Source organism: Coptis chinensis, chromosome 1, assembly GCF_015680905.1.
Source record: "Coptis chinensis isolate HL-2020 chromosome 1, ASM1568090v1, whole genome shotgun sequence".
Classification (NCBI taxonomy): domain Eukaryota; kingdom Viridiplantae; phylum Streptophyta; class Magnoliopsida; order Ranunculales; family Ranunculaceae; genus Coptis; species Coptis chinensis.
The window spans coordinates 81,654,269-81,681,694 of record NC_141456.1 but is presented as its reverse complement, the minus strand read 5'-3'; the positions used below and the strand labels follow the sequence as shown (position 1 = coordinate 81,681,694).

At 38.9% G+C, this 27,426-nt stretch overlaps 1 protein-coding gene and 2 pseudogenes across 6 annotated transcripts; 1 reads left to right on the top strand and 2 right to left on the bottom strand.

Moving 5' to 3' along the window:
• Positions 1–34: 34 nt before the first annotated feature.
• LOC147525437 (IQ domain-containing protein IQM3-like) lies at positions 35–18,765 on the bottom strand (annotated as a pseudogene). The gene is made up of 10 exons (XR_015221673.1): positions 18,626–18,765; positions 3,236–3,446; positions 3,025–3,139; positions 2,769–2,834; positions 2,486–2,573; positions 2,295–2,382; positions 1,992–2,141; positions 1,817–1,909; positions 940–1,043; positions 35–746 (listed from the first exon to the last, which is right to left on the bottom strand). The product of XR_015221673.1 is annotated as an IQ domain-containing protein IQM3-like (transcript).
• LOC147525436 (uncharacterized) lies at positions 3,444–23,790 on the top strand. Of its 5 annotated transcripts, none has more exons than XM_086607208.1 (7): positions 3,444–4,854; positions 19,378–19,461; positions 20,296–20,445; positions 21,178–21,251; positions 22,092–22,210; positions 23,226–23,309; positions 23,400–23,790. In XM_086607208.1, exons 2-7 carry the CDS (start codon positions 19,455–19,457, stop codon positions 23,491–23,493), a joined length of 528 nt encoding a protein of 175 aa, XP_086463334.1. In that variant the 5' UTR covers positions 3,444–4,854; positions 19,378–19,454; the 3' UTR covers positions 23,494–23,790. The 5 variants fall into 5 exon arrangements, with proteins under 5 accessions (XP_086463334.1, XP_086463350.1, XP_086463328.1 ...); XM_086607224.1 differs by lacking the exon at positions 3,444–4,854 and adding an exon at positions 18,629–18,765; XM_086607202.1 differs by lacking the exon at positions 3,444–4,854 and adding an exon at positions 19,085–19,221.
• Positions 23,745–24,753, bottom strand: LOC147525435 (cinnamoyl-CoA reductase 1-like; annotated as a pseudogene).
• Positions 24,754–27,426: the final 2,673 nt, after the last annotated feature.

The window sequence follows — 27,426 nt, the reverse complement described above, 5'->3', positions numbered from 1 at the left end:
GTGATTAGTTCAGTAGATATTTTGACAGAGGATATGTACCTTCCATGTTTTCAATACATCATTGAGAATAAATCATCTTACAGAAGTGACTGCTATGGATACAAAGAACTACGTCTCTTTATACAACTATTCATGATGTTTAATGCACAGCTGATGGTTATGATATTATTCAACCTATTTTAAGGTTGTGATTCAAAAAAAAAAAAAGTAGAGAACTTTACAACAAAAGAATCCGTGAATTGTAACGAATGCACAGTGATCACAACCATATTCACACCACCATTACAAGGTCAGATGTAGGACTAGATGTGGGTGGAAAACCAGCAAGCACACGGAAAGATGTTGGTGTTGGGGGAGTTCTTGGTGAGAGGTTCACAAATTCTAGTGCTTGCATCCGTAATTCCATAGGGTAGTTTGCGACGCATCCGATTCTTGGGCCAGCCCCTCTTGACCATTTCAATGACAATTGATGCCCCAACTGATTTGAACTTGCTAATTTCTTAGTATTTATCCTCTGCAGTATCTCATGTTCGGGAATCTTTGCTTTTAGACTCCGAAAAGATAAGGTTCTCTGATAAGTATTATTGCTTTCAGTTTGGACAACTTCAGTTGTTTGCAGGAGTTTTCCTTTCAATATTTCATTGGGCATGTCAAGTTTGGAAGATTCTTTACCTGTAAGGACTCTATTTCCGTTCTCTTCTTGGATGGATATACTATCTTCATAGTTATCTTTCAAAAGTGTGTATCTGCAAACAACAAAATTCAAAGACAAAACATTATCATTTCGTCAAAGTGCAAGTTAGATCATAAAGGTGTTCTTAGAGCCTCAAAACTACATGTAAAAATTAAGATGGCCGTACCTCAAAAGTCACGATATATTCTTCAGAAAAACCTACGTTTATGTAGTCAGAAAGGAAGATATTCAAATGAATTACATACATGAACTCTCTCAAGGTTAACTCCATATTCCTTGAGGACGGCTAGAAAACTGCCAAGGTTCTTGCTAGTTGGGCGGTAATGTCCACTGTATGCTGAGAGATAGACTGTAATTAAAGGGTGGGGAAGGAAGGTTAGATTACCCAGAGAAATATTCGGGAAATAATTAGTGTTCCATCTTTCTTCAGCCAACAAGATTTTTCCTAGTGTTTTCAATAGATTATTTCTCTCGGTTAAACAAATAAAATATAAACCAAGAAAGTGTTTATACAAGCAGGCAGATTGATGCGCAACCATCCTTTTGCCTTTGGCGTGCAGAGCATATGCTATATCGTTAAAATTGGCGGTATACATAGTGAAACTTATACTGATAGCATTGGCGAGTTAGCGTTTTAACGCACCATTGGATCACAACTTACGTGATATTTGGTGTTTTGGCGCACCATTGGACTTAGCCTAAATCTTTGTGTATGAGTTACACCCTCCATGTACCTCTCACAAGTTAAGAGAGAGTCTGTTTTTTGCTTTATGTCTTGGCAATGGACCAGACCACAGAATAGAGATAGATAAATGCAAAAGTGCTACCAAATTTTTGCATTTGTGAATCCCTATCATTTCTGTTGTTCCTATTGTATATGGTCTTCAATTTGCTTTTTATGTTTTATCCTACGATTGTTCACATTGCAGATAACCAACCACATACTTACAACTTCTAGTCACATGTAAAACAGTTTTAGGAACTGTTGGCATAACAAGATAAATTACCAATAAATTCACCTTGGCTTGAAAGGCTTTATAGTACTCGAGCTCTTTATCCGAAAGGGAAGTGGAAAACTAAGAAATAGAAATGTGTGCGGTTATAAGTAACAAATGTATGTACCTTAAGCACTCCATCTTCACAAACAAGTCTACCAGCAGCTAAAGTAGCCCCTCCAGCTAGGAAGCTTGAATGATGAAATAACCCCTTTATTTTCTAAATGGTGGCACAGAAATGGACTTAGAAAGACATGGTAAAATTTGTTGAAATTGGTTCAGTTTCGCATTCACAATCTTACCTCACCCATGTATAGTTTCTTAGAGGTGCTCATAACATAAATCCATTTCACCCCTTCTTCCTCTCCTTTAAATGTATCAAGAAGTTCTCCAGTTTGCTTGCGTGCTATTTTACCCTCAACAACTATGTATTCATAATGTTCTCTCTCTTGCTGAAATCAATAAACCATAATGTAAACATCTCTCTCTTTATCTCTCTCTCTCTATATATATATATATAAAGGAGCACATATCCACAACTATGATCTGTATAGCATTCATTTTGGTGGATAAAACATGTTACTAATTAAGACATTAATACTTACTGGTCCAAGATATTTGATGCATTGCTGCCTAAGCTTTGATCTAGGACACACCCTAAGGTTGGCCTCCCTACCATCTCCAATATCCAACCTGCATCATACAAAATTCAAATTCTTTCCATTTTTTGTTAAAAAATTGGAATGGATTGTTGAAGCTGTAAATCCATTTCTTCCATTATATTAGGTTTACTCACCAGTAGAAAAAGGGTTGTCTGGAGTCTACTTGACGCCACTCGTCATAGTAGAAGTGCAGCTATGCCCATACCGATGTCGTGGATCAATCTACATCAGGAAAGACGATATTTAGAACACTTCTCGATCAGTAAGATTTTTTTGTGCAATTAGAATGTCTTAATCCTAATTTTAACAAAAACTTAACATCCTAAAGGAAGTAAAATAGGCAGATCACTTTCATTCAAAGGTTGTAATTGATAAGATCAATTTAATCTTTGAAAACACCCTGACAAATGAACTTACGGCTTCAATCCAGTGTTGAAAAGCTAATTTGAGAGCTTTAGCGTCTTTAGATAAACCCTTCCCAACCTGTTCAAAAGTTGACAAAACATTTTCTGCTTTAGGAACAAGTAAAGGACAAGACAAACCCACCATGACAATGAAATCAACCAAAAAAGATTGAAAATATGTTAAATGTGAAACGGTTAAAACAATTTGGCCAAAAGCAAAATAAATTGAAACTAAAAAAGTAAAGCAAAGAGACATATAACAGCATTACCTTTGAAGCATTCAAACTAATTCGATTCCAACGAGAAACTGCAGATTCTGGTTTCGAAAAATCAAAGAAGGATATTGTACTTTGATTAAGTCGAACATAATCAATCACTTGTCACCTTATAAAACCAGGCCAAAGAACAGAAACTACAATTTAACAGTGTTGCAGAACAAAAGCAATATACAAGAGAACTAAAGTATGGTGAGTCACTAACCAAAGCTCTTCGGCAACAACTGCAGTGTCTGCCAACCTACGCCGAGTACGGTAACCACGGTAAACTTTCTGCAACCTCAATGCAGCTGTTAATTCAAAACTCGGGCTGTCCTGGTTACCATTGATCGCAGTGGACACAATTCTAGGACTCAAAGAATCTGAGATGAGACATTCCTCCATTCTCATAACATCATTCATCAAGCTAACATTCCCTAGATACAATTATACAAAACAAGAAGTATGACGTTTGGTATAAAGATCAGTTAATGCTTGTGCAGCAGAAAAATGGTTTTTTAAAGTTGTGGTTGTGGGGAATGGAAAGAGCTATGATGAGACAGAGTGCGTGCATGACAACTTTTGGCTTTATGATGCAAACCAAGGATTGATCATAGTTGCAAGATGTTGGAATGACCGAATGAGATAAGTTGTTTGGAATTGCCAAAAAGGGCAAAAGGTTGTGTCATTTTTATATAGGATAAAAAGCAGAAAATAATAGGTAGATAATTCATATTTTGATATTCATTTATGGAAGGAATTAGCATCCTAGTAAATCTGTTAATGAGACAAATGCATAGGTGAAATAGGTGATAGATCACAGTTGTTGTGATGCTAGCAAAATTGTTCAAACTTATAAACAAGTTATCTGTTGCATGTTGATGTGATATCTATTATCCAGTAGAACATGGTAGGTGACAAGTCACAACTAAATGTACACCATTGACTTCGGAAATAGATAACGGTTTTTGAAATTAGTTCTTGAGTTCATTGTATGACAACGAAAGATTTTGATGATCATACTCTGTCAAATATCAAAATGCATTCGCCGCAATACCACAACCCACAACGAATTTTTATTTTTTTTCTGGAGGAAGAGAAGAAAATGTTTGGAAAAGAAAAAATAATTTTGGATCTTTTTTAGATCTCCTGATGCCATGGAAATTTGTCACTACTAAATAGTTGTACGGAGTGGAAAAGCTTGGGCGGTAATGTGGGATAAATGGAAAAGTTCCAACTAAAACCAATTAACAAATAAGATTTCAGTTCATATCTTTTCTATAAAACGAGTGGGAAACTGAGTATTTGAAGCTGAGTAATTCCCAAGAATCAACCCCTAATCCCAGACAACAATTCTTAACAATCTTAAGAGTTAAGACAAGCTTCAAATTTTGGGAAGGAGCCAAGAAATCAAATTTGGGGTGCAGTAGTTACATTTTATATACAAAACAAATAAAGGGGTGCAAATATATTTCCTGACATTCTTCGCACTGATCGCTGGAGCAGAAATAATCTTTGGGGGTTTTGAGGAGCGTTAACACCACCAACCACCACCAACCCCACCACCACCACCACCCCCAAATTATTTGCCATGCTTATCTAGTGACAGTATTCAGTAGGCGCACTTCATACACTCTAAAGTCGATGTCCACTGCATCAGTGGGATTATTGGTGGAGTTCTGGTGTTCAGGAGACTAAAGAGGGATTCTGCATGTTCGCATAGTGACGAATCCTCTTCTGCACTAATCATCTTTGTGATGCCATGCTATGAGCAAACCAATCGTAATCTCCTGTCCCAAAGGTCCTACATGGACCATCAGCATGCCGTTGACTTGGGTTTTACTGGTGAGTGTTACATTCTAGCTAACCTTTCCATTTCACTGGCATCACACAAACAAATGAAAACATCATTTTCTATCATCAACATGTGTTCGTTCAACTAAATTGCCATGTTTATACTTTATAGCACTGGCATCTGCTAGTTCTAATGGTCCACCAGCCATACAAGCTGTAAACTTCAAAACATTATATTCATTAGTAAACCTTATAGAAAGAAAACATATGGTCTTCAGTCTTCACCCAATGTCTTAACAATAGTTGGTACTTGGCAGTTGTAGTTTGGTACCACAAAATGTCATAATCCAGAGAGAATATGGTCGGTTTTCACTCTCTATCTGTAATTTACTCTCTATATATAGGGAGTATTATTGAGATACAGAGCACATTCCACGCCAGTTCAAGTGGAGTGGTATGACTTATTTTCTATTCCGTGCCAGTTCGAGTGAAGTGGTATGGCTTACTTTTCTATTCCGCACCAATTCAAGTGGAGTGGTATGACTTACTTTATTAATTTTTTTCTTTATTTGCATTCTGAGCCAGATGAAGATGAAGTGGAGTGGTTTGTTGAGGTTTTTATTCTACACCTGTAAAACCATTGGACCCATTTTCCTTATCTATATTTGTAAAACACGGTTAAATTGAGAAATAAGGATAAAGAGTCTAAAACCATTGGACTCAGCTTTAAGGGATGTGAAGTTGCATCTGGGAATACTTATCTAGTGGCCCAATCTTTGCATCAAGGTCCTTAACTATCCTGGTTAAAGATCTGACACACTGAGCTTCACAGAGTTGATCAACAGATGACAACTGTCACAGAACATAAAAAAGATATTATCCATTGAATTTTATCACTGGTCTGTTAGGAGGTTGGTGATAAGAAAAGACGTTAAAGAAGAGGAAAGCAAATTTAAGAATGAAACTAACAGGATCATAGTTCACATCTCAGTGTTCATCCGTGTTGACAGAGCAATCAATCTCTCACTACGCTTAAATAAGTTAAACTGAAAATTGTAGGTTAGCTATCAATCTATCATAAGAGAAGTCCAATGGAGAGCTATTAAATTGGGCTGCTAAAAGTGCCACATAACTTCTACATAGGCCTTTTAGCTAGCCTACCCAAATTTGGCTCTCTAAAATCAAAAAGACAATCCAATCACGTTTTCTGTTTTGAAGTGCTAAATGATACGGACGTCATAGTTTCTGCCGTCCGTCCATTATTTTTTGAAATTTTTTTGGACGGACGACACAGTTTCTGCCATCCGTCAAAATTTAACACACGGACGGCAGAAACTATGCCGTCCGTCTCCCAAACTTATTATAGCAGCTGCTAGCGAAGGTCTTAACTTTAATTGGGTTTTTGTCTCAAATTTAAGACCCTTTTAGCAGCCCCATTAAAATGACATTTTTGTGGTTGGGGTGTGCTATATTTGCCTTTAGGGCAGCCCATATAGCACCCCATTGGACTTGCTCTAAGTCTTTCGCAGATCAAACATCCCATGTGTTAACTTCTTTGTGGATTCAAACACGTTTTCTGGAAATCATCTGTATTCTTAATTCAGTAACTACTTTTTAACACATCATCCATCACATGCAGGACTAATCAGGTGGGGGAACATATTCATGAACTTGTTTCCTAAGATTAGATAAATCTGTTTTCTGCCCAAAATTTCTATGATGGATTTAGATAATATGAAACCTGATAAGACTTTAAGTTACTAAAAAGAGGATTTGATTTTGAGATGAGGAAAAGATGAAAACTTGTCATCTATCTAAAGGTTGCATTTGTGCTAAAAAATCTGCTTGAACATTCCTTGCAACCTGTCTCCACTGACCAGAAAAGACGTCCATTGGGTATTTACTTAGAGAAGGATCTTATAATGGCAAAATCAGACTTCAATCCTAGTCTTCTTGTCTGGCCACACATTAATATACCATGACTTCCTTATATGCTACTAGGAATTGCGCAATTCAAACCATTAAATTTATAAAGCTAATGTGGATATTTTACATTTATATATGAGAAAAAAATAATGTGAAAGAAAAAAAACATTTAACATCAATAGCATACGCCTAAATCCAATATCAAGAAATGTAAGAGATGGTAACTAGACAATATAGACTAAATGCCACGAGAGAAAGTATATTCGGTCCAATCTAGTCTCTGTCTTCTAATGACATAAGTCTTCTCTAATTCGTTCAGTACCTCAATCTATGCCTTTCCAGCCTTTCCTTCATCTCTAAGGGCTTTTGAGTTCCTTTCTCCACAAATATTGATATCAACTATGTTATGCCTTTCCAGCCTTTAAAATTGCTTTCAGTATTCTTCTCAAGTGTACATATGAGGAAACACACGCTCTGCATTTTTGGTAATTCCTTAAGTGTTTGAGGGTACTTCAGTCTTTAGCCTTTTTCTTTTCCGTTTTTAGTTCTTTCAGTGGATAAGGCTCGTTCCTCCCTTATTTGGAGGGAAAACTTTCCATTTTAAATGGGTTGACTGCTTCTACAGCCGTTGACTGAGGCCATGAGGCTTCTCCGCCGGAGATCCTTGACATTTTAGTACGCTATTATGGAGAAAGTCGCTTCCTTCTGTCCATGGGGTTTCCTGAACTTTGAGGCAACTCAAAACCAAGAACAGACAACAAACATAGTGCAAGAGACAGAGGTAGTAACTCAGGCAAGACCCTCAAGATCTTATGCAGCGGTGCTCAAACCGAAATATGGAAGAAATGTGGATACTTCCTCGTTGCCAACTCCCGGAAGGCAAGGTGAGTTCCCTACTATCTCGCTTATTGAAGATGAAGTCGACAAAGGGATAGAGTATTGTTCTCAGTCCCTTGTTGGTAGACTGGATATGAACAAACTCGATTTGGATCGCATAAGGGTTCTGGTTCGAGTTCATTGGAAGCCATCTGGCTTTGTTCAAGTAACACCACTTGGAAGAGCCCATGTTATCTTCCGGTTTGATAAAGTTGAGGACTTTCAAAAGACTTGGGATCAGGGGTCATGGATTTTTGATAGCCAAATTCTGCGTTTAGTGAAATGGACTCCAAATTTCTCCACCGAGAAGGAAACACAGTCACATGCTGGGGTTTGGGTTCGTTTTCCCGGTCTTAGTCTGGAATGTTGGGAGGTGAGGAATTTGCTGGCTCTTGGACGTGCACTTCGTAGGCCAATTCATGTGGATGAGACCACTGCAAAACGCGAAATGGGCTACTATGCCAGTGTCTATGTTGATTTGGACCTATCAAAGCCAGTCCCTGATAAAATTTGGGTAGAATCTAAGAAACATGGAGTTGGATTCTGGCAACCTGTGAAATTAGGCAAGACTCCGGAATTCTGCAACCATTGCAAGGGAGTTGGGCATTCAGTTGCTCGATGCAAGTTTTTGAAGAGTGCTCTAGAGAAGGATAATGCTCTTCACAAAGAAAAGTCAACAGTGGTACAAAATATCGACAAGGAAACTTCAATCCCCAATGCGGTGGTGGATGTTGACTTGACAGGCATGAGTAAGCAACAGAAGAAGAGATGGAGAAGGAAAAATGCAAATGGAGCAAGCTCTTCAGGCAGCAAAGATAATGAAGTTGCACTTAATGTAGAAGTGGGCATAGAGCAAGCAATGGAAATATTGGACGACACGAACTCGGAGGCAATTCCACTTGAGAATCAAGGTGGGAAAGAGCGAGATACAGAGGAAATTGTTATTGTAAGTGCAGCTGATTGTGGCAATAACATGGTAGTTGCAGAAGATATAGCATCTGTTCAAGCAAAAGATTTGTAGGCAATTGATTTGCACAGTAAGGACTTGGTGATAGAACCCAATGCTGAGATTACAAGCTTAACCAATGAGTTGCCCTATAAGGAATTGGTGGCGGCTACATCTCTAGAAATTGCACAAGATGCATGTGAGATTCGTCCCGAAGGTAGGCTTGAAGTTGTGTTACATGGGAATGCAGAGACTACTCAAGTCGTGGCTGTCCCAGAACAAGAAAATGTTGTAGTAGATGTTAGCAGCTCTGGTGGTGTTCAGAATTCGAGTGCTCAAGGCCCTGAAGCTGAAACTGAAATTAGTGTTGGATTCACGATTGTGAAAAAAAGAAGAACTAAGAGGTTAAATGGGAAAGGACAGTGTGATGGTACTGGTACTGACAAAGCCCTTTCTCAAGCAATTGGTTCCACACCTACTGTTAGTGTTCAACAAAAGGTAACTTCTCCCCCCAATTCTTCTCAATGAGGATTATATATTGGAATATGAGAGGTGTTAAGAAAGAAAAGGCTATTAGTCGACTTAGGGACTATGTTAAGTCCTTTGGTCCAGATTTAGTTTGCATAGCTGAGCCCCTCATAAGGCCTTGTAGTAATGGTGTTGCGCGTCTGAGACTTGAAAACATTGACTGCTCTTTCATACATAATGATTTACCTAACAAAAAGGGTAATTTGTGGGTTCTCTGGAAAAGAGGCATCAATGTTAGTGTAGCATCCATCTCTCTTCAGCAGATTTCAGTGTGGGTGGACGAGAACATGCTAACTTTTGTACATGCTGACTGCCTCAGGGTGAACAGAAGAGAGTTATGGACTGAGATGTCTAACCTATATACTGACCGACCATGGTTAACTATTGGCGATTTCAATGTTGTACTCAGGATCGATGAAAAGAAGGGTGGCAGAATTCCTCTTAGAGCTGCTTCTGATGAGTTTTTTTCCGCCACTAATAGTTGCCACCTGCAAGAAAGCAGCTATAAAGGGGTTAAATTTTCTTGGTGTAATAATCGAAATGGGAGATTCAGAGTTCTCTGTAAGTTGGATCGAGCCTTTTTCAATCAAGCATGGGAGGATAAGTACCGAGGTTGGACATACAAGGTCGGGGGTAGATATAGTTCTGATCATTCCCCTCTCTTGGGAATGAGTTACTCCATTCCTAAACCCCAAAACACTCCGTTTAGATTCAATAAGATGTGGATCAGTCATCATTCCTTCAATGATATGGTGAAAGCTAGCTGGGAGGGGCATATTATTGGTACTCCTATTTTGAGGTTTTCCCAGAAGTTGAAAAGACTAAAAGTAGACATCAAGGTGTGGAATCATCAAGTATTTGGTAATATAAATAATCAGGTGAAAAAGTTACAATCTAAGTTTGAAGTGTGTCAGTTGGCAGCCGATGCAAATCCAGAAGATTGTGAGCTTCTTGAAGAGTTGGAAACTAAAGAAAGATGTTTAACAATGCAGAATCAAATAGAGCAGCTTTATTGAAACAAAAGAGCAGGTCCAAAGATATTAAAGAAGACAGTCAGAATACTGCCTACTTCCATAAAATGTGCCAGATCAGACAAACCAAGCAGATGATTGTGGAGGTCAAAACTGAAACTGGTGAGTTGATTACCAACCAAAGTGATATCCAGAACCATTTTGTCAAGTTCTTTGAGGAGAGATTTACAGCTGGTTCTACTCAAAGAAGTGATTGGTTGTTGAGCCTCATTCCTGCACTAGTTACAAGTGAAGACAATAACAGGCTGTGTAAAATTCCAGATGAAGCGGAAATCAATTTGGTGGTGCATGCTATGAAAGGAGACAGTTCCCCTGGGCCCGATGGATTCCAAGGGTGCTTCTATCACAGCTGTTGGGAAATCATAAAAGCGGACCTTTGCAAAGCAGTCATCTCTTTCTTTAATGAAGCGTATATGCCAATGGGAGTGAATAATTGTTTTATTGCCTTGGTGTCGAAGGATAGAAATGCAAATAAGGCTTCCCAGTTTAGGTCTATTTGCATGAGCAATTTTCTGGTGAAAATTATGTCTAAGATTATGCAATTGAGGCTAAAGGAAATTGTGTGCAAATTAGTCTCAAAGGAGCAAGCAGGTTTCATTCAAGGAAGGTCCGTTCAAGCAAGTATTGGAATGGCGTCAGAGATGATAAATGAATGCACAAAAACAAACAAGGAGGATCTATGGGTATGAAAGTGGACATTTCTCAGGCATATGATACGCTCAGTTGGGAATTTTTTCATGATGTGCTTGCTAGATTTGGGTTCGATGATAGGTGGATATCCTGGGTGCGGGTGTTGCTCAAGTCCGCAAAGATTTCAGTGCTTGTGAACGGAGGTCCCTGTGGCTTTATGGGAGTGGGAAGGGGTCTCAGGCAAGGAGACCCCCTATCTCCTCTACTCTTTGCCATTGCTGAAGATACTTTAAGTAGAGGCATTAACCACTTAAAGGACATGAAGTTGATTAAGCCACTTTGTACTGCCAAAGGGGTTCATAGCCCCTCTCATTTACTCTTCGTTGATGATATATTCCTCTTCATGAATGGGGATATCAAAAAATATTGAATGTGTGTCAGAACTTCTTGAAGTGTATTAACATGCAGCTGGCCAAGTCATTAATAAACAAAAGAGCAAGCTTTTCTTTGGTGGGTTGAATGCTACTAAAAGAAACGAGATCTCCGATGAACTGGATATACAAGAAGGTGCTCTTCCAGAGAAGTACCTTGGCGTTCCTTTAGTGCAAGGCAAAGTGAAATCGATGGTGTTTGGCACCCTGGTGGATAAAATAAAAAATAGAATTACTTCGTGGAGAGGTAAACTTCTGTCTTTTCATGATAGAGCAACCTTGATTAAATCAGTTCTCACTAGTATCCCAGTTTATAACATGAGCATATACAAATGGCCACCAAGTATCATCAAGCAAGTTGAGACTATGTTAAAGAATTTTCTATGGACTGGAAACCCCTCAACTAGCAGGGCAAACACTATTTCTTGGGCAAGAGTATGTAAACCAAATGAAGAAGGAGGGCTGGGGATCCGAAGACTGAAGGAAATTAACCTGTCTTTGCTTATGAAAAATGCATGGCATATCCTTACGGCATAAGACGATTTCGCAAAGTATATGAGAAGCAAATATTTCACTAGGGATGGTGAGATGATTAGCTATTATGTAAAGTCTTCTATATGGTATGGTATTAAGTGGGCAATGAAGGAGCTGCTGCCCAAATGCCAGTAGGTCATTGGCAATGGTCAGAAAGTGGGCATATGGAGAGAAGGGTGGATCAATAGTGTGTCCCTTAAGCAAGCTTTAAATATCTCTCCTATGGAGTTGAGAGGATGCAGAGCCAAAGTTGAAGACCTTATTGTAAATGGGAACTGGGTTATACCGGATATTATACAAGAAGTGATTGAACTTGCAGGATTCAATGTTGCCTCCCTTGCGTGAGTTCAAGGTGAAGTCTGCCTTTGAAGAGATTAGAGTCAAAAGAGAAAAGAATAGCTGGCATTCTCATGTTTGGAACTCCCATGTGCCAGTAAAGACGACAGCCACGGCTTGGAAATTGATAACAAATGCTGCGGCGATGGATGTCAACGTTCAGAGGAAAGGTGTCCACTTAGCATCAAGATGTTATGTCTGTTACACTCATGAAGAAAGTCTGAGTCATCTTTTGTGGCACTGTGAGCATGCTCAAACAGTTTGGAAGTGGGTGGCCTCTAAATTTGAGTTTAGATTACATTGCTCTTCCTTCACAGACAGAAGTGATTAGTGCTTCTAAGTCTAGAAGCCCTATGATTAAACAGCTTTGGGATGTCGTTGTCACTTCTACCATGGTAACACTATGGCACCACCGTAATTTGATATATCATGACGAAAAGGCAGTTAACTTCAACCTATGCACTGCGAGAATAAGAAGAATGGTTAGGGCCGCTGCTATGTTGATAACTGGGCACTCCTTCCATAGAATGGCTGATCGGAGGATCATGACTTCATGGAATCTCTTGGTACTCCTACCAAAAGCCCCCCGTATTAGGAAATGTTGGTGGACTTCACCTACAGAACACACAGTTAAGATTAATTGTGATGGATCGGCAATCGGAAATCCTGGTCCGGCTGGGATTGGTTCTACTTTCCGGGTTGCTTCGGGAGATTTTCTGCTCGTTATGTGGAGAAAAATAGGTGTCAACACGAACTATATGGCTTAGTGTTTAGCCATCGTAAAGAGTGGAGATAGCTATTCAAAGAGATTGGAAGAATGTGTGGGTCGAATCAGATTCAGTGGCAGCGGTTTCGGCATTTGGGTTAGGCAAACTTCCATGGCAGATTAAGGATAGATGGAACAAATGTAAATCTACAATGCACCAGCTCATGATCACATCAACTTGGAGGGAAACTTCTTCTCGCAGATCAAGCGGCAAAAAGCAACAACTATGTCTTCGAGTCCCGTTTTCTGTATCATGGCAAGCCTCCATGGTTATATAAATGGGAGGCCTGTACAAGTACTTATTTTAGATTCGACTGAATGGGTGAGGTGCTTGAAGAAGTGTTGTATTGGAGGCCTACCTAGTATGGTTGCAATTCACTTCCTCAAGTACTATTACCTATGACAGTATCACATTGTGATTCTGGTTTTCTTTTTTTCTTTTACACTTCCACTTTCTGTAATTTCCCTCCCTTTTTTCCTATACTTAATACAATTCTCAGCTCACTTAGCAAAAAAAAAAAAGTTGAGCACGAGTAAACCATCTGGATCCACTATATATCACTTTACAATATTTTTCTCTAACACTAAATTAACTAGAACTTATTCATCACAAGCAAATGATACAGATCTCGAATATGTCCGCATATGATACACATTTTGTATATTTGTTAACGCTCCTCCAATGCACATATTTCTCAGTTTCATATCTTCAAAAATCATATTCTTATTAGAAGTCGTTCCTCGCAGTCATAGAGGAGAGCCTGCTCATAAAAAGCGACCAATTCGCATGGATAACATATACAAATAAGACCTGCTTGACACGACACACGAAGCGCGCTCTCAGCGTGTTGATTAGAAACCCACCGAATTGTTTTAGAACTGCTTTTACGTTTTACTTCCTATTTTAGATTCTTGTATTGATCTCTATATAAACATCTTGTAATCTTCATATAATTCAATCAAGTAAATATTCTCTCCAAATCTCTCTCTAATTTATCATGGTATCGACCTAATATTGATCCAAACCCTAATCCTAAACTCTATCGGTTTCGCCTCTTTTTCAATTCTCAATGGATTCTACTCCAAATAATGACTCTATTACGACTTCCGATGATCCTTTCTATGTTCACCATTCATATAGTCCCACGGCTATCCTCATTATCTCCTCTCAAGTTATCGGGGGACAATTATCCAACTTGGTTACGGTCTATCTCTCTGAGCCCTTCGAGCAAAGAATAAGTTTGGTTTTGTCGATGGTTCTCATTCTCCCAAAGACTCCCAAAGAAAAAATCAAGTGGTCGCAATGTGATGACCTTGTTGCTTCCTGGATTCTCAATTCTGTTACTCCAGATATCCGTGGTAGCATCCTCTATGCCGACTCTGCATCCGAAATTTGGAAAGATCTAGGTGATCGTTTTTCACAAACTATTGCACCCAAGGTTTTTCAACCAAGGATTCTCACTTTTCTTCTCAAGCAAGACAATCGTCCGTATCTGTTTATTTCACTTTACTTAAATCTTTCTGGGATGAATTAAGTTCTTTATCTACTATGCCTGCTTGTACTTGTGGTCATGCATCTATTTTTGCCAAAGAGGTTGAAGACGGTCGTTCTATGAAATTCATGCAAGGCCTAGATGCCCGTTTTCAACCCATCCGCAGTCAAATTCTCTTGATGGATTCTTTTCCTCGTATGTCTAAGATTTATTCTTTAATCCGACAAGAGGAGAAGCAACAAGAGCTCCATGCCCTATCTCTTCCATCTACTCCAGACGCTGCTGCCCTGAGTACTCATTTTCAGAAGACCAACTGGGCTTCTTCTTCGAAATCAGGTTTGTCTAAACCTCCACAAAGAAACTGGTGGTTCGCCACAGCCTCGAAGCGCCCACCCTCGGATATCTGAGGCCCCAGGAGAGCACGCCGTCCCATTCTGCAATCATTGTAACCGAAGTTGGACATCATATTGGTACATGCTACAAACCGCACGGTTATCCACCCAAGCCTACTTTCGGGCTAATTCGGTTGCTTCTGGACTCCAATTCTCATGTTTTTCCATAGAACAATACAAACCCGAACTTCTCGGTTGCTTGATTCGTAGTACCTCTTCACAAGCACACCGCGGTGTATATCTCTCTCCGTTTTTTCTAAATCCATATGGATCATTGACTCGGTGCTACCAATCATGTCCGTTCTTCATTACATCTATTTTCTCATTATCATACTTGTTTAACACATTCTACTCTTAAACTTCCTAATGGAACGGACCATTTAATTACTCATGTTGGTAGTGTTATTCTCTCCCCTTTTGCCTTTGACAACGCTCGCTTGTTCCCACCTTTCATTTTAATTTGCTTTCCATTAGTGAACTAGTCAAGTCTCACCCTATCTCACACGCTCACTAATGATTCTTGCCTTTTCGTGACCGCTTAACGAAGAAGAAGATTGGATTGGGACGGCTTAATGGGGACTCTACCATCTCCAACTAGCTTCCGGTTTGCTCATCCCACAACTCCTCCACAAATAATTTATGGCATTATCGCCTCGGACATCTATCTTCCACGCCTTTGCAGATTTTAGCTAAGCGGTTTTCCTTTCATTTCTAGTTCAAATAATGCTACTTGCACTGTATGTCCGCAAGCTAAGCAAACTCATTTATCCTTTTCTCATAGTTCAATAAAAACCATTAGACCTTTTCAAATGATTCATTGTGACATTTGGGGTCCTTTTCATTTACCATCATATTCTAATGCTTTCGTTTTTCTTAACTATTGTCGATGATTTTAGTCGTGCTACATGGATTTATCTTATGACTGTCAAATCTGAAACTGCCATGCATTTACAATCTTTTTTTGCCATGGTTCATACTCAATTTCATTCTACAATACATTCACTCATATCTAGCCATAGCAACATTGATGACCATTTTCATGAAATCCAAGTCCTTCGTTCCGATAATGGCTCTGAATTTATATCCCACAACATGCAACAATTCTTTTCAAAACATGGGGTAATTCACCAACGTAGTTGTGTTGCTACTCCCCAACAAAACGATGTTGTTGAAAGAAAACATCGTCACTTACTCAATGTTGCACGAGCATTACGTTTTCAAGCCCACCTCCCACTATCCTTCTGGGGTGAATGCATTCTCACCGCAGGCTATCTCATTAACAAAATTCCTAGCACCTTGTTAAAAGACAAATCACCTCATGAGCTTCTATTTACATCACCTCCCACTCTTGCCCATCTTCGTGTTTTTGGTTGTTTATGTTTTGCTCACAACACTTCCATTAAAAATAAGTTTGATCACCGCGGAAAACCTGGCATCTTCATTGGTTATCCTTACGCTCAAAAAGGCTATCGCATTTATGATTTATCTTCCAAGAAAATTTATACTTCACGGACGTGATTTTCCATGAGACTCAGATTCCCTATCAACATTTATCTCCCCCATCACATCTTCCCTGTTTCTCCCCTTACCTATCCTGCATAATGAAACCTTCGACATTCAATCATCTCATGTAATTTCAATGGATGGAGCACGACCTCTCCAGCCAAACTCCCACCTCCTCCAAATTCACACCCCCTTTGGAAGATCCTCACCATCCCATCTCAATCCTCCCGCCTAACTCGATCTACTAGAATCGACAACCACCACCACTCCTCCTCCAAGATTATCAACGTCTACTCTCACCAAGGCACCTACAACCCCTCGTTCGCCAATCTCCTCCAATCGGATTCTAAGGTAACACGGTCTTCCACTCCATACCCTATGGCTTTTTATGTTTCGACACTAACTTTTCTCCTTGTCATAAAGCTTTTTTTGTCTAAAGTGTCATCTTCGGTTATTCCTACATCCTTTTCTCAAGTCGCCAAAATTCCGAATGGAGAGTCGCTATGGTCGCTGTCGAAATTACGACTTTGGAACAAAATAACACATGGACTCTAGTTCCGTCATCTTTTCATCATAAGCCTATTGGTTGTAAATGGGTTTTCAAGATTAAATATCATTCGGATGGTTCTATTGAACGTTACAAAGCTCGTCTTGTTGCCAAGGGTTACAATCGATTGAAGGCCAAGACTATCATGACACTTTTTTGCACACGTTGCAAAAACTAGTCACCGCTCGATTACTTCTCCCATTCTTTTGCTATCGGACATTGGACTCTTCATCACCGGATGTCCACAATGCCTTTCTCCAAGGCGATTTGGATGAAACCGTTTATATGACATTACCTCCCGGATTAAGCCAAACGGGGGAGAAATGGGATATGTCACCTCAATAAATCCTTATATGGACTCAAGCAGGCTTCGCCGCAATGGTTTGCCAAACTATCTACCACTCTTTATCATCGCCGGGCTTCACTTTCGGTCTAAGTCCGACTATTCTCTATTCACTAATATTTGTGGTTCCGATTCTACATTTGTCCTTGTATATGTGGATGACATTCTAATCACAGTGAACAATCCATCTCTCATTCGAACTTGAAGAAATTTTTTAGAAGCAAAGTTCTATATCAAGGACTTGGGGCGCCTAAAATATTTCTTGGGTATCGAGGTTGTTCTCGTTCCAAAGAAGGATTATTTCTTACACGCAGTATGAAATGTCTTTTAGACATTCTATCGATTAATGGTACCACCGGTGGTCGTATTTCGAGTTCCCTATGGAACAAAACATCAACCTCCATACCGATAATGGCACATTACTTCAGATCCTACCGCCTATCGCCGCTGATTGAAGCGTCTCTTATATCTCACAGCTTACACGTCCGGATATCACTTATTCTCGCTAATTATCTCGGCCGTTTCATGCGGTCCCCCACGGACTCCACATCTAGATCTTTGCTCATCGATACTCCGCTATCTTAAAGGTTCGATCAACAAAGGGATTCTCTTATCCGCTAATAGTTCTTTACACATCTCTGGTTTCTGTGACTCTGATTGGGCTGGCTGCCCGGTCACTCGTCGGTCTACTAGTGGTTATTGCACTTTTCTTGGTTCTAGCCCTATATCCTGGAAAACAAAGAAACAGAGCACTGTATCACGTTCTTCTGCTGAAGCCGAATATCGTTCCATGGCTACTCTGGCATATGAACTTCAATGGTTGAAGTATCTTCTCTCTGACTTAGACATCTCTCATTCTTCTCCGATGAACATGTTCTGTGATAATCAAGCAGCCCTTCATCTCTCTCAAAATCCAGTTTTTCATGAACAAACGAAGCACATTGAATTGGACTGTCATTTCTTACGCGACAAGATACAGACCAAGTTACTATCTCCTACGTTCTTTCCATCCTCAGATCAGGTGGCTGACGCCTTCACTAAACCTCTCGGCAAGGACACCTTTCTGAGATTAATTCGCTAGTTGGGAGTTCTTGATATTCACTCTCCAACTTGAGGGGGAGTATTAGAAGTCGTTCCTCGCAGTCATAGAGGAGAGCGCGCTTTCGCCTCGACAAAAAGCACTCCACCAGCCTCTATGGACAGTAACACAGCACCTCGCACCTCGCTTGACACGAGCCCACATCACCTTAACGTGTTGATTAGAAACCCACCGACTGTTTTAGAACTGTTTTACGTTTTACTTCCTATTTTAGATTCTTGTATTGATCTCTATATAAACATCTTGTAATCTTCATATAATTCAATCAAGTAAATATTCTCTCCAGTCAATCTCTCTCTCTAATTTATCAATTCTAGACTAAAATATGGATCTGTGGGTATGGGAGAAAAAGGAAGCAAGTTCATGAATTACAAACATATATCATTAGAGAAAAGTAACCGTGACGAAACATATATCACAAAATTGAGTAGGAAAGAGCACCTTCACCAGCTGCTCCACCCGACATTTTAGATCCTCCATCGCTGCTTCTTTGCGGATTAATCGAAGAATACAGAGGAAGTGAGGCTCTGAACAATTAGTATGTGGAATGGACATGGTAGAAAGGGCAGTTCTCACGTCTGGTAATACTCTCTGAGCACAAGTGTTTTACGACCATGTGAAGTGCACTAATAAAGCTAGTCTAAAAGTGCACACATCAGCAAAGTCTGTCCAATAGACAATTCTTCGCTTCTGAATTCCATCTCTTGCACAAAGTCATCAATCTTATCCGATACACTATCATTCTGAATTCAGATGTGATGGAGAACCTTGTTCAATCAATGATTCCTTCACCATTTCCTTTCTTATATCAACAGCCACTGAGGACAAAATTTTATTAGCCATTGTTTAATGTAAACAAAGTAACAAACTATAAAAGGTAATATTATTTTGTAAGCCCAAAGTGAGCCCAACCATTGCAACTCATTTAACCCATTCACACAATCACTGTTCTTCATTCCCACTAAACATAAACACCATTCCTGATATCTATCGTCGTACATTTGTTCAACTCATCAAGTTTGGAGCACGATTAAAGTGTAAGTAAGTAGTATGACTGTTATCTTTCTTATACACTATTACTACTCATTTCAAGAAATGCAATACTAGTAATGAGACATTATCTTCTTTTATTTTGAACTAAATATTTGGAAATGTGAGTGTTCTTATTAATTAATAATTTACAATGTTTTCAGGTGTGACACTCTTTTTGGGAAGTGGTGAAGGTCTTGCTAAGTTTCTTTTATAATAAGCAGAGGATTGTCTAGCAATCATGGATGGTATTTTCTCTTTTTCCTTATGCTACTGAATTCTTGTAACTTGTTGCTCATGTTGTATATGATCTGACTCACCTACATGGCTACATGTATATATGATTCTGAGTCACTTGTGCTTTCATCCATTGTTTGTATATAGTTTTACTTGATGATGACTGCTTTTGTCATTTCCTGAAGTGGTATAAATATTCAATGTTCCTATCGTTTCCTTGATAATTATATTGGTATACGCAACACTTTAAATTGATAGAAGGGGATGGATGTATGGATATCTCCTTGCATCTTTTTCTACATATCACTTTTAGAGATAAACCTACACAACAAACGGAGGGTTGATTTTTTTTTTGTGGAGATGATCCCCACCCGAAATTAGCTCATTTCAAAATGGTTAACTTGGTCAAAGGTTGCAACGAAAGTTTAATTGTCCACAACTTATCTGCAAGCATTTTTTTATCAAGTTAGATATTTTCAATGGAGCTAATGTTCTTTTTCGGGGATGATTCCCCTACTGAGGAGATCATCTCCAGAAAACCCTCCTTTCATCGTGTAGGTTTATCCTTTAAAAGCGAGACACGGACAAAGATGCATAAAGAGATGATGATATTTCCGTTTGCTGGCCGTTCATAAAAGAAAAAGTATTAATTCTCTTGATGGAAAGTAGTAGAAAATCATAATACTGGTATACTAAGATGTGTGGTGTTAGAAAAGTAAGGGTCATGAATATAATACCTTATTCATATCTAATACTAATGGGTTGTGCTTGTGATTTTTTCCTTATCTTTTTTTGTATATCTATTGGCAACTTTACTTATGGGTTTTATTTTTTGTTGGATTCAGTTGATTCACAGCCGAATATGGAGGAAACAATCCTGGTCGGTGATGACCTAATGCTGGGCCCACCTTCACCTCTAATACCCCCGGAAATCGCTTCACATGTGCTGGAAAATGTTGAACTATGCGATGGGATTTTGAGGAATTTGTTTTTTTGTAAGTGATGCTTACATTTATCGTTCGAATATAAAATGCTTTCTTCTTTGTTTGTATGCCTGTAAGGGAGTTTCTGGAGCATCTTAGCATATACCAGTCTCGAAATGACACTGAAGTGTTTCCCTATGGTTTTGACTATTGATTACTGTACTTGTTACCTAATCTTTCAGAATCCACTGGTTGGTCCAGATTCCTTAAAGATGTGCCAAACTCAAAGCTTAACTGCTAAAAACTTTTAGGCTGTGTATGGTTCAACGAATTTTGATTCTCAAAGAAAGAGAAAATCCAGACACTAATTTGCCAGAATCCATTTTTGAGGAATGTGTTTTCTAGTTGTTTGGTTCACAATTTTAAAAACTGATCCACTGGATCAAACCCCACCTAAAACCTGATAACTCTATACACGGGTGATTTTCTAGTTCCTCTCGAGCGACGACGATGGAATAACTTCAGCAAATCTCGGCCGACAGACAAATGGAAAGCAACTTCTCTAGTTTTAAAAAGGATGTTGTTTTCCTCAATAGTGGCCCTGAATGGAAAATGTTTTCTCTGTTTATCATTTTCCGTGGTCTACCAAACACCTAATAGAATTTAGAATCCAGGAAAACATTTTCTTTTCTCCCATTTTCTGTGAACCAAACGCAGCCTTAGTTACTTTCTAACAAAGTGAGAATTGGATTTCCTTATAATCTTGTATGCGACTATAGTTGTGACTGTAAACTGTGTTTCTAGGTTTGCAAGTTAATGACATCGAACCATTCTGTCAGGACGAGATTGTTATGTACCGACAGTGTGCTGAAAGTCGGGTGAGATTGTTTTTTCATCTACAATTGTGTTTACGTATCACTTTAGTTATTATTATTGAATTTTTTTGCCATAGTCTTGCCTTAACCCAGTGGCGGAGCCATGTACTGGCCAGGTAGGGCGAGCCCGCCCCCGCCCCCCCACCCCAACTTGTGCTAAAAGAAAAAATTAGTAGTACTGTATATGTTCTTTTAGCCCACAGACCACACTTTGTGAGGAAAAACAAATAGTAGTTAATAATGAGGCCCACCTAGGTAGATTATTTCTATACTTATTTTTGTTAATCGGGTAATCTTTTTCTATTAATGTGTTATTTTCTAATGTGTTATTATTTATTTTTTCGGTAAATCACATCTTTTACTTAAATTAAAATAGGCATTAGGGCCAGGATCTCTAGGAGACTATCCAAATCTAACTCCTTGAACTCCCTGTGAGCAAGATCATGAGAATCTCCAATTGACCATTCTACTTATCTACTCAAAATAACATTACTTAAAACTAGAAGAAGTCCTACTAATGTAAACAAAAACATATACTAATATGTTGATTATGTATTTGGTAATGGTTGTTTTTCTATTAATTTGTTGACTTGTCGTCACTGGCGCTTAGCCCCCCTCGAGAAAATTCCTGGCTCCGCCACTGCCTTAACCCCTGTCTTGTCTCCCAAATCACTTCTCCTCTATTAGGAGCTTCAGGCCACTAATTGAAGCGAAAACACAACATTATAAACTTCAAGTTGTTTCTGGAATTCTGGCAGTAATTTAATTGACTCATGTATCAGCCCAAATATGCTTCTGTAGTACATCAACGCTTTGTTTCATAATTTTAAATCTAAATTGCAGGATAAGGAACTCAGGGAGCGACTCAATGATAGTGAACGTAAATTGGGATCATCAATGCCTTTAGAGGAAGCAAAGGATAGAGCTACTCAACTTCAATCGGCAGTCACCTCATTGGAGAGGTAGATACCTTTGGTTTTCTTTTCTTTTATTATTTTATTGTTATTTTTTCGCTAAAGTATACCTTAGGTTGATTAAGTATATATGATATAGGTTATTGTATTCTTTTTGGTTGACTTTACGGTGACATTGTTATTTTAAATCATAACATGAGAGTAGTTTGATGCATCTGCAATGCTTTGGTAGGCTGGTAGCAAGTGTATGATTCCATCTTGAAGATACGCTAACCAAGATTTGAGTACTAGTAACCTGATCTTTATGTTCTTTTGGAATTACAAAAGTATAGGGCCCCGAACGTAAGTCCTGAAGTCCATCAACTAAATGGTTACAGTTATCCTAGCTATGCTATCATGGTTGATATAACTTGCCTCTCTGTCTCGGTAAATGGAACCGGTGGGTATTAATATATTGAAGGTTGTATTGAACTGGTCAAGTTACATACACTGTGTTACTGATTCCCTGTTGGATGTATTAATGGGTGATATTAACCACCTTGATGTGTACGGAGTTTGTAGGAATCATGGAGAATGGTATTGGTACTACCTATAGACTAAGATACTAGTCATTACGATCTCATGGAGAATGGTTACAGTGATTTGTGTTGAAGAGTCCTAGACCGCTGCCATCAACAAAGAACACAATTAGGAGAAGAAGTTGAAAAATCTAGAATATTAGTAGCTCCCTCAACACTTACAGAGTCAGTTGAGACTTCTTGTGTCAAAAATGTCTTTGGAATTGCAAAGTAGTGTTAGTGACATGCAATCTTTTCTTTGGTAAGCATGCTGAATAAGTTGTCCACTTTATGGATTACCTCTGTGGTGAGGTTGAGGTGAATTGATTGTGGGGGTTGAGGCAAGTCAAATTCTTTTTATGTCGTAAAACAAAATAAAAAGGCTGTTATTTGAGTAGAAGCAAAAAATAGCATCATAAGCCTTAAATTTATTCATATCTGGAGTTATTGGTCCATACTTGATGGCTATTCCGAAACTCGTATTTTCTTGTCTTACACTCATGTAGGCGCTTCATTCTCGCAAGTGGAATGGAAGGCATGGAAGGATTTCGCCAAAGATGGAGTTTGCATGGACGTCTTCAAGACACCAAGTAATCCTTGCTCTTCCTCCAAGTCATTTGTAGGCTGGAGTGCTGAGTTATTATTCTCTGCTAAATTTGTCCATTGTGAGTTTGGTGCAGGATTCGATTACAATCTTTGAACGAAGGAATTGAGAAAAGGAAAAAGGAGGAGCCCCAAAAAGTTTCAGCCACCAAGAGATGGTTCTTTTGGTAACAATCATAACATCCTAGTACTCATCTCATTATTTATAGAAACTTTGAAGCCTCCAACAGTATGCAAGAAGTAACTCCTGATGAACGAAAGCAGTGGCACTTGCTGGGTGTTCCTATCTTTCTGTGATTTTTTTTTCAAAGGCTTTTATATCTATGAACCGGGCTACTTATTTGCCTGTTTGTGCGTCCAACGCCATTGGGTGAAGTTGTATGGTTTAAGAACATTTACAGAGTGTTCATGACGTAAATCAATTTGGCTCCAAGAATTTATTTTGTATAAAAGTTGGTATGATAGTAACTATTGTTCTAGGCTTCTAGCTACATAACGAACTTATGATCGAAGAAATATAGATTCAAAACTCAGCATCACATCTCCTATTGTTGTACATAATATTCTTGACAGAGATGGCAATTCAATCAGTCCTTCAAGAGGCCCCAGTTCTTGGTTGCATTTCACAGAATCAACAAGAGTTTCTTCCAGGGCCTGTATCTCCATCCCAAGTTTTCCAATTTCTTTGAACTCATCTTTTCATATGCTCCCACCTCGATAAAACTCTTTGGGTAGTCGAAATTAGGATATATACTTCTCAACCATATCCCTAGCCCTCGTAATGTAGGCCAGACAAAGGAATCTTCCTTTAGCTTCAGGCTTCTCACATGTTAGCAGCAGCGCATTAGCAACATCCCTGACATCTACGACTTTCCATATTTTGTTTTCCATTGAATCAAGTCCCTCTTTCAACATATTGATAAGTACAAAACTACTAGCATTTGCAGTGGATCGCAGCATAGGACAGAGTACAAGGTAGGGGCAAACTGTTGCAACGTCAAGACCAGTTGTGTTTGGATATTTGACAGCCTCACTTTCTGCTTCAATTTTGGAAAGACAGTGCAGTATTCCTTGTCTGACCAACATGCCTCATCCATTACTTGATCAGTTGGCCAGTTAGGAATCATCGCAACTGTAGCCACACACGATACAAGCACTACTCTTCACTTTTGCTTCAGAACACGCCTTTAGTACATTTAGCGTACCAGTTACAGCTGGCTCAACTAATGATAGCTGCAGAAAGAGAGTTGTAGTTTAGCCTTTTCAAGTGAGAATTCTTCTCGCCTCCTGGGTCTCTAATGGTGCCATGCCCACCAACGATATTCCGTGTTTTTTTCATTTCTGTCGGGAGGATATGTACGGGTTTAAAGTAACCAACGGTTCTGTTCTAAAATTGGAGTCCAGGTTTTATGTTTGTCGAAGGTTTGATGCTTTTTGGCACGTTATCGTGTTCTGACCTGGAAATGTCATGTATAAGTCTCGTGATTTGGTCAGGTTTTATGGGGTTTCACATTGGCTAAATTGGAATACTTTATGTAGACACATTATTCAGTACTTAAATATTGGCTTTATCCTCATTTTTACGTTCATTGCGAAAATATGTAAAAACACAAAAATACAATTAATTCATTATTATTACACATATAATCAACAAAAATACTATGTCTCTACGGAATTTTATATTACAGTTTTGGTGCTTATCAACGAACTACCAAATGAACTCGGAAGATTATTGCATCTAAGATACCTTTATTTATGGGGTACCAATTTGTCAGAGTTGCCCGAGAGTGTATGCAGTTTGTATAATTTGTAAACTTTGGTGCTCACTTGGTGCAAAATGATCCATAAACTACCTAAGAGCATCTTTAGGAGAGACACTATCCTAGCATCAAATACTAAATTTTCAATAATTTAGTGTTTTTTTATTTTCAGGAGAGACACATTTTGATAAAAATACCAAAAAAATAATAAAACAAACACCAAATCACCCAAAATTTGGTGTTTGCTTTAGTGCTGTATCAAATGCGTGGTGTTTCGAACACCGCATGGGCTTGGGTTAGAGTGTGGGCTTCAATAACGCGGTCTTGCGAAAACCGTGCGGTGTTTACACTGGGTTAAAAGATGATAGCACGCGGTGCGCGGTTTCTGGAAAACCGCGTGGGCTTGGGCTTCTGTGGTGGGCGTCTATGGCGTAGTTTTGCGAAAGCAGCGTGGACTATATGGCGCAGTTTATCCAAAACTGCAGCATTTGATGTCAACTTTTTGATATCGCTCATGAAGTTGGTTGGTAAGTTTGGTTTGGTATTTGGTTTGGTTAAAAAATATGGTGTTTTTTTGGTATCGCTCTTAAAAATGCTCTAACGGTATTGGAAAGTTAAATAAATCAAAGGAACTTATGCTCTAGGTTACTTGCCACAAGGGATTGGGAATTTGTGCTTCCTTCGAACATTAAGTAAGTTCATTGTGGGTGGTTCAAGCATGGGATGCAATCTAGGAGAACTTAAACTTCTCACTTTTCTTCAAGGGAATTTGGAGATTGAAGGATTGGAACGAGTGGCAGAAATGAATGAGGAAGTTGAAGCAGAACTGAGGAGGAAGAACCAAGACTAACTCTAAAGTTTGGAGATTTATAACAAGTGGATGTGGGAAAGATGAAAGGTGTTCTCAAAAACCTTCATCCTCACGAAAATTTGGAAGAATTGGAAATAATGGGTTATCCTGGCCGGCCTCCAATTTCCTAGTTGGATCACAAGCAGGTTGAATCTAGTCAGTTTAAAACTTCACGGATGTGGAGCATTTACAGAATTGCCTACTGCTATGGGAAAGATGAAATGCCTTGAAAAGCTAGAAATAGTCAGAATGAGTTTATTTAGACATGATAATCTTTAAGAGAGAATGAATTTTTATGAATGAATCAATTGTTCTGAAAACTATTATGATTACATATATATAGTGTTCAGTGTGTGTTGGTGTTAGTTACAAAGAATATCTTGTTTTGTCTTCGTCTGTTGTCCTAGAGCTTTTACTGCTGACTTTTCTGTTGACTCTTGTTTCTGCTCAATTCTCTCCCTCAAGCTGAATGGAGTAGTGCGAACTGAAAGCTTGTATGTCAGTAGATGAAATTTTTGGGTTGAAAGAGCTTTTGTCAAAAAATCTACAATCTGATCTTTGGTATTGAGATATTGTATATCAATCAGATGTTGAGTAACTAATTCTCTGACGTAGTGGTAATCAATTTCCACATGCTTTGTTCTGGCATGAAAGACAGGATTGTTTGCAAGTGAAATTGCACTTATGTTATCACACTAGACCAATGGTGGTGTCCTTAAAGGTATTATGAGATCCTTGAGTAATACACAAATCCAGTAGAGCTCAGCTGCAGTGTGGGCAAGGGACCTATATTCAACTTCAGTGGGAGACCATGCCACTGTGTGCTGTTTCTTGGCCGACCATGATATTGGATTAGAACCAATGTATACAACAAAACCAGTTATTGATCTTCTGTCCATTAGGCAACCTACCCAGTCAGCATCAGTGAAAGCTTGTATGTCTAGTGATCCTTTAGTAAACCAAATACCATTGTGAATGGTGCCTTTTAGTTATCTGAGTATTCTCTTTACAACTGCCATGTGAGTATCCCTTGGATTGTGCATGAATTGGCATACCAGGTTCACTGCAAAGGAAATGTCAGGACGTGACCATGTAAGATATTGAAGAGCTCCTACAATGCTCCTGTATTCAGTAGGATCAGCTAGCAGTTCTCCAGTATAATTGTCCAACTTGCAACTAGTAGAAATTGGAGTGGAAGCTGGTTTAGCATTGGACATCTTTGTTTTGCATAGGAGATCAAAAGTGTATTTTGTTTGTGACAAAAATAAGCCTATGAAGTCTCTTTGTGCTTCCAAACCCAAAAAATAATGAAGAGAACCTAAATCCTTCATTGCAAATGACATACTCAATTGTCTTATAATATCAAGAGACACTTCTTGGGAGTTGCTTGTTACAAGAATGTCATCTACATACACAAGAATGTAAGTAATAGACTTGGAGTCTTTCTTGACTAATAGAGAGTGGTCAGCGTGAGAGACATTAAAACCTATAAAC

What these genes read in the sequence shown, in the direction of transcription:
- LOC147525436 (XM_086607208.1), top strand. An exon ending in TTTGAGGAATTTGTTTTTTT is followed by an intron (nt 20,446 to 21,177) that starts GTAAGTGATGCT and finishes CTGTGTTTCTAG; the next exon opens with GTTTGCAAGTTAATGACATC. An exon ending in GGACGTCTTCAAGACACCAA is followed by an intron (nt 23,310 to 23,399) that starts GTAATCCTTGCT and finishes AGTTTGGTGCAG; the next exon opens with GATTCGATTACAATCTTTGA.